Source organism: Myotis brandtii, unplaced genomic scaffold (genome assembly GCF_000412655.1).
Source record: "Myotis brandtii unplaced genomic scaffold, ASM41265v1 scaffold454, whole genome shotgun sequence".
Taxonomy (NCBI): domain Eukaryota; kingdom Metazoa; phylum Chordata; class Mammalia; order Chiroptera; family Vespertilionidae; genus Myotis; species Myotis brandtii.
This window is the reverse complement of record NW_005367354.1, coordinates 1,751,418-1,758,293: the sequence shown is the minus strand read 5'-3', so window position 1 is coordinate 1,758,293 and position 6,876 is coordinate 1,751,418. Positions and strand designations below refer to the sequence as shown.

Sequence of the window (6,876 nt, the reverse complement as noted above, 5' to 3'; positions counted from 1 at the left end):
GGAGCCCCAGTGGATGGGGGCCGGGTAAGGGGGAGCCCCAGTGGATGGGAGCTGGGTAAGGGGGAGGAGAGGGAGACGCCCAGGCAAGAGTGAGAAGGTGAGGAATCCCGAAAAGTGAGCAGGCTCTTCAGCCCCCAGCACAGTTTGGGGCACCCAGTGCAGCCTTGGCATTTGTCGTTTGCAGAAGTGAAGGACACATGGTGGGAGCCTGGGGGCGGGGCTCAAAGACTCTGGCGAGCCCAGCAGGCAGCAGTAACGCCCAGTGGTGGGCGCTGTCCACGGGCCTGTGTTCCGTTTTTCACGCGCCCCCCTCCACCCCCCAAGCTCAACTCATCCTCACGGTGTGCTGGCTTTGAGAGTGTCCAGCTCCAGGGCTGCCTTGTCTTGAGAGGCAGGGTCAAACCTACCTTCTCTTTCTCTAGATCAGTGGTTCTCAACCTGTGGGTCGCGACCCCTTTGGGGGTCGAATGACCCTTTCACAGGGGTCGCCTAAGACCATCAGAAAACACATATATAATTACATATTGTTTTTGTGATTAATCACTATGCTTTAATTATGTTCAATTTGTAACAATGAAAATACATCCTGCATATCAATTATTTACATGACGATTCATAACAGTAGCAAAATTACAGTTATGAAGGAGCAACGAAAATAATTTTATGGTTGGGGGTCACCACAACATGAGGAACTGTATTGAAGGGTCGCGGCATTAGGAAGGTTGAGAACCACTGCTCTAGATGCTTTCAAACTCCAAACATGTAAGATGCAAGACTGTTTTCCTCCGGCTGTTTCTCCCAAAGCGTCTGAGATTTGCGCTCCCAACCTCCTCTCCAAGGTAAAGGATTGTCCTCTCTCTCCTACCAGTCATCACAGGCATCGAGGGCAGGGGCTGGGTTCTGAGAAGCCACCTGCACGGTGTCAGCACATCTGTATAAAATGGATGAGTGAGTGAGAGAGCACATGAATGAAATGAATGTCCTGAGAGTTCTGCAGGCAGGTTTTCACGTGCTCTCTCTCCCCTGAGAACGGAACAAACTGAAACATGAACACACGACCTCGCCATATATTTTGTATGAAGTTTGGGTTGTTTCGAGGCACAGCAAGCGGGACATTGGAGGGGCTATGTCATTAAAGCCATTTCTGCGCACAGAGGCAGTGTAGCAAGGAGGGGCTGGTACTGGAGTTAAGAATCCTCCCGTTTGTGGTCAGGACCTCGGAGAGCTCAATTTGGGTTCCCATCGGACAAAGCTAATTTACCCGGTCACAGTTTCCCACTAATTCACTCATGTGGGCATTCATTTGGTAAAGATGTGTCCAGTGCTTGGGCGATGCCGGGCGTTGTATTAAGACAAAAACGGATCGGGGGAGGGGAGGTGGGCCTTGAGGGTTTACAGCCTTGGAGAGTATGTTTATATCACATCCTGGGTGTTTATCATGAGGTTTGATTTTATACTTTGGTATATTTTTCCCATAAGCCCCCACGGTCTCTAGTTTGAATTAACTCTCCCCTATGTCCCCCCGCCCCCACTCTGTGTAGGTCTGTGTGGGGGCGGGGTGAGGTGGAATGATTGTTTTAGAAGCAATCCCAGCATGCTTTCTGGCCACCACACTTGTGTGCAGTGTCCTCTGACCTGTGGCTGAGCTAGAGATTGTGATAACAGGTGAATCGTAAACAAGGCCCTAAGCGTGGACTGGGCCAGTGTGAGCCGCTGAGCCTGGAGCTACTGCGTTCTCAGCCGGATCTTCCTGGGAGGGATGTGCCCTCCCTGAAGATCCCCATCAGTGAGGGAAGAACTGAGTTGTCTTACCTTTCCAAATGCTGCCTCGTTGGCCATTTTGTTAACTTAATGGAAGAATCCGAGAGTTACACCACACTTGGATAATTATTATTTGTGCGTGTCTTTCTGGACATTAATCACAGGATTTCCAGTGCAGCCAGTCTCTTCTGACACGCAAATCATCCCCCTTCCCAGTTTCATTCACAGAAGCAGACTATCCACAGCAGTGAGGACCTCAGAGACCATGTAACCCAGCCCTCTCCTGTATTAGATGCCAGCACTGAGGTCCTGGGGGGACTTGCCTGAGCCCCAGGCAGGTGATGGAAGAGCTGGGCTGGAATCAGCTCCCTGATGCCCTGTAGAAGCACCACCAGCCCCCATGTATGAGCACCTACTATGTGGCAGGCACTGTGCTAGGCTCTTTACAAACCTTTAAGGTCATTCAGCAAGTTGCCCAGTCAGGTCTTTGTGATTTCAACACCCTCTCCCTTAATCCCTCCAATTATTAGCTATTATCCTAAGATCCCTGCAGTGTTCAAGGCTTGATTCCAGGCACCGTGGGAAACAGGATGCTTGTCTTCAGACTAGTTGGCCAGGATGCTGCTTCTCGTCCCTTGCTGCTCTGGGTGGCACAGCCCTCAAGCACCTTGCACTGTCTGGCCTGTGTCCACCCTTGCAGTGAGCAGAGAACACTTGGGGCAGAGTCCCTGGGATGGCAAAGCCTTGTAAGGGGTGAGACTGGCCCAGTGACTGACACTCTGTGCCTCCTGCTTGCAGGTCAGATCTGGTGACATCCATTTCCTTGCCCTGTCTCCCACCGCACCGCACCGGGATCTCAGTGCAAACACTTGCCCTGATGCTGTGCATTCATTCATGCCCTGACTGCTTCTGCCCCGGATGCCCATAGCTCCTGCCCAGGAGGGAGGGCAGGAGGACTTGCACCCCAGTCCCTCCCTCCATCTGCCTGGAGTGGCATCTGTGCCCATATCTGCCTCTGGGCTGGGCCCAGACTTCAGGGGCCTCTGGGCCCTGAAATCAGTGCATTCTACACTTGCCATCATCAAGGGGAGGGGGTCCCACAGGTGGCTGTGCTCCTTTCCGTGGAACCCCATACAACAGACAGGCAAACCAGGGTTGAGCTGGTAAATGTTTAACAACCAGCTCTCTGGGGAGAAAAAGCCTTGATTTGTAGCATTCACTCACATCTGTGCTATAAATACTCCTGCCACCGCTGATCTCAAGCGATCAATATGATGTCACTGAACAGAGCTGGAAAGAGATGCGCAGCAACACGGCAGCACACGAAGTCCCACCGTACAGATGCAATTACCCCAAGGACACAGACAGTAGTGAAGTGTATCAAATAATTAGGAAGTGATGAGTTTTGAGTATTTATTACCATTATTTTCAATATAATTTCTTTAACTGTAACTTTAATTTAATTTTTAATGCTGGCCCACTTAACAACAGGTTTGCAAAAATCCCAAAAATTTAGCTATTGGCTCTCTTGAGCCAGTATGAGCCGATATACACTGCCCCAGCCCACCCCTGTCTGCTCCTGCCAACTCCTTCGGGCCGAGATCTCCCCTCCCAGGGTGAGAGAGGTGCAGCCCAGGTGAGGGGAAGGGCGGGCAGATTTGGCAGCTGCGTTTCCGAAGCGCCTTCCATTTCCGCCCAGGCTCTGGCTCTGGCTCTGGAGGCGCAGGCCCGCGGACAGACCGGTGCATCCTGGGGCACGAAACAGAGGCTCTCTGCTCCGGAGGACGCAGGTGTGTCCAGACAGGCAACCGATGCCTCTCGCACCTTCCTGAAAACAGGGGTCACGGGCCCTGGAGAGAGACCTGGGCTCTGTGACAGGGACCCTGGGCTGCAGAAGAATCATCAGCCCCTAAAAATGTGCCTCCATTTGTCAGTTCAATTCAACAAATATTTACAGGGTGCTATCTACTGAGTGCCAGGCATGCCAGGGATGAAGATGTGAGTAGAACGCAGCCCCTCTGCCCACGGAGCTTACAGTTCAGCGCGGAAGAACATGCTAAGGGCCCAGGTAACTACCATCAGCAGAATGCGGACTGGCCGTACGAGAGGCACAAAAAGCAGACAGTTCCCCGGAGGAGCCAGGCCTGGTTCCTGGGCGGGTCAGAAGAGGCTCTAGGACAGCGGTTCTCAACCTGTGGGTCGCGACCCCTTTGGCGGTCGAACGACCCTTTCACAGGGGTCGCCTAAGACCATCCTGCATATCAGATATTTATTTACATTACGATTCATAACAGTAGCAACATTACAGTTATGAAGTAGCAACGAAAATAATTTTATGGTTGGGTCACAACATGAGGAACTGTATTTAAAGGGCCAGAGGTTGAGAACCACTGCTCTAGGAGAAGAGCTATGGGAAATGCTCCTTGAGGGATGGGTGAGAGCACATGTGGGCAGAGGAGGAGAGCAGGGTCTTTGGGCGGAGGGGTGGCTGGTGGAACTCCGGGGTGGGGGTGCCGGCAGGATACGCGTCCACAGCAGCAAGGGGCCTGTCTGGCTGGAGTGGAAACGCTGGGGCGTGAAAGGGGACGATGAGACTGGAAAGACCTTCTGCAGAGGCTCACGTCAAGCAGGGCCTTGAGCGCCTGGTCGGGTTTGCTCTTAATTTCATAGGCAGTGGGGAGCCGGGAAGGCTTTGCTCAGGGGAGGGACCTGCAGGAAGTGCCATGGAGAAGAGGGCGCATGTGGAAGGAGGACACACTAATAGTAACAAGTTAATTAGTTAATAGGGCTGCTCAGGGGATCCCGATGGCTTGTGGTAATTAATTTCCATGTTAGCTACAGGGCCAACCTGGGGTACGAAGAGGCAGGGAGGGGCTGCTCCCTGTCCCCCAGTAACCACCGTGGACTGGAGGATGCGCGTGTGATCGTTGCCCGGGGGCCAGCCGAGCACTTGTGTGGTGTGCAGGGGGGTGAGGCACACGGGAGCGCGGAAGGGGCCCCTCTTAATTTCATAGGCAGTGGGGAGCCGGGAAGGCTTTGCTCAGGGGAGGGACCTGCAGGAAGTGCCATGGAGAAGAGGGCGCATGTGGAAGGAGGACACACTAATAGTAACAAGTTAATTAGTTAACAGGGCTGCTCAGGGGATCCCGATGGCTCGTGGTAATTAATTTCCATGTTAGCTACGGGGCCAACCTGGGGTATGAAGAGGCAGGGAGGGGCTGCTCCCTGTCCCCCAGTAACCACCGTGGACTGGAGGATGCGCGTGTGATCGTTGCCCGGGGGCCAGCCGAGCACTTGTGTGGTGTGCAGGGGGGTGAGGCACACGGGAGCGCGGAAGGGGCCCAGGAGGGGGTGTGGTGGCACCGCAGGGGCTGTTGGATGCCCGGGCATGAGACCTGCCATTCCCCTGTTCCTCTCCACATCCACCTGCTACACGACCAACAACACGGGCCTTCAAAGGCTCTCCACCTGGACTGCGCGGGTCACGCTCAAGGCACACACATGCGCACACACAGACACAGGCCTAGGCAGCCCCGGCGTGCCCGCTGAGTGGAGCTAAATGAGCACATTTGCACGTGTGCACGCACACATGCCCCTCCCAGAGCAAGTTCTGAATAACCACCGTGGACTGGAGGATGCGCGTGTGATCGTTGTCCGGGGGCCGGCCGAGCACTCGTGTGGTGTGCAGGGGGGTGAGGCACACGGGAGCACGGAAGGGGCCGAGGAGGGGGTGTGGTGGCACCGCAGGGGCTGTTGGATGCCCGAGCATGAGACCTGCCATTCCCCTGTTCCTCTCCACATCCACCTGCTACACGACCAACAACACGGGCCTTCGAAGGCTCTCCACCTGGACTGCACGGGTCATGCTCAAGGCACACACATGCTCACACACAGAGACACAGGCCTAGGCAGCCCCGGCGTGCCCGCTGAGTGGAACTAAATGAGCACATTTGCACGTGTGCACGCACACATGCCCCTCCCAGAATCCGGGCAGAACCTCGCTGCAGAGGAGAGGGCTTCTGTTCCATTGGCATGCAAATGCCTTGGCATTCAGAGAAGGTGGAGAAGCGGAGCAGAGGGGGAGTGCGCAGGGAGCTGGGGGTGGCGGAGAGAAGAATCACAGAACACGTCACATTTCTATAGCTACCTTCTTTAGAGGAGCGCAAAGGCCACTGTGGGTGGCACGCTTTGTGGCGGAGCCAAGCCCCTTGGGAAACCGCATTCCGGGACACGGTGCCCCGGGTTTCTGGACTTCTGCCACCGCCAGAGAACAGTTATTGAAACCTTGTCATATGTCAGGGGCTGTGTAGGTGCTGGGGGTAAAGGAGAACGCAGGTTAGCAGAGGAAATGAACTAGCATGGGTCTGTGGGCGTGAAGGATCATCCTCCTGTGAAGCAGAGATGTTGGTAGAGGGTGTGTGGTCAGGGAAGGTGGCAGAGGGCCCTGGCCCAGTGAGTGAGGAGGAAGTGCCCTGAGGGGCGGGAGGAGAGAGGCTTGGAGGCTTGGAGAGCAGGTGGGGCCCCAGGGATGCGAGTAACATTCCTGGGCACAGGGCCCCCGTGGGGAAGGGGTACGAGCGGTGGGCCCCGTGACCTGCGGCGCGTTGGAGAAAGATCGCTCTGGCATCCGTGTGGACGTCGGGCTGGAAGGGATGAAACTTGGCCTAGGACAGTGATGGCGAACCTATAACACGCGAGTCAAAGGTGACACGTGAACTCATTTTTTGGTTGATTTTTCTTTGTTAAATGGCATTTAAATATATAAACTAGCCCTAACCGATTGTCTCAGTGGATAGGGCGTCGGCCTTCAGACTGAAGGGTCCCAGGTTCGATTCCGGTCAAGGCTATGTACCTTGGTTGCGGGCACATACCCAGTGGGGAGTGTGCAGGAGGCAGCTGATCGATGTTTCTCTCTCACCGATGTTTCTAACTCTCTATCCCTCTCCCTTCCTCTCTGTAAAAAAAACAAACAAACAAAAAAACACCCAATAAATATATAAAATAAATATCAAAAATATAAGTCTTTGTTTTACTATGGTTGCAAATATCAAAAAAATTTCTATATGTAACACAGCACCAGAGTTAAGTTAGGGTTTTTCAAAATGCTGACACGCC

The 6,876-nt window shown here is 54.1% G+C and overlaps 1 protein-coding gene across 1 annotated transcript in view; it reads left to right on the top strand.

Annotated features, from left to right (window-relative positions):
• Positions 1–3,299: 3,299 nt before the first annotated feature.
• The window catches only part of LOC102260134 (chromosome unknown open reading frame, human C2orf70), an 11,022-nt gene continuing 7,445 nt past the window's right edge, over positions 3,300–6,876 (top strand). Inside the window, exons 1-3 of the mRNA XM_005874967.1 lie at positions 3,300–3,377; positions 3,461–3,551; positions 3,847–3,916. Coding sequence (XP_005875029.1) covers positions 3,300–3,377; positions 3,461–3,551; positions 3,847–3,916 — 239 coding nt within the window. The remainder of the gene's footprint in view (positions 3,378–3,460; positions 3,552–3,846; positions 3,917–6,876) is intronic.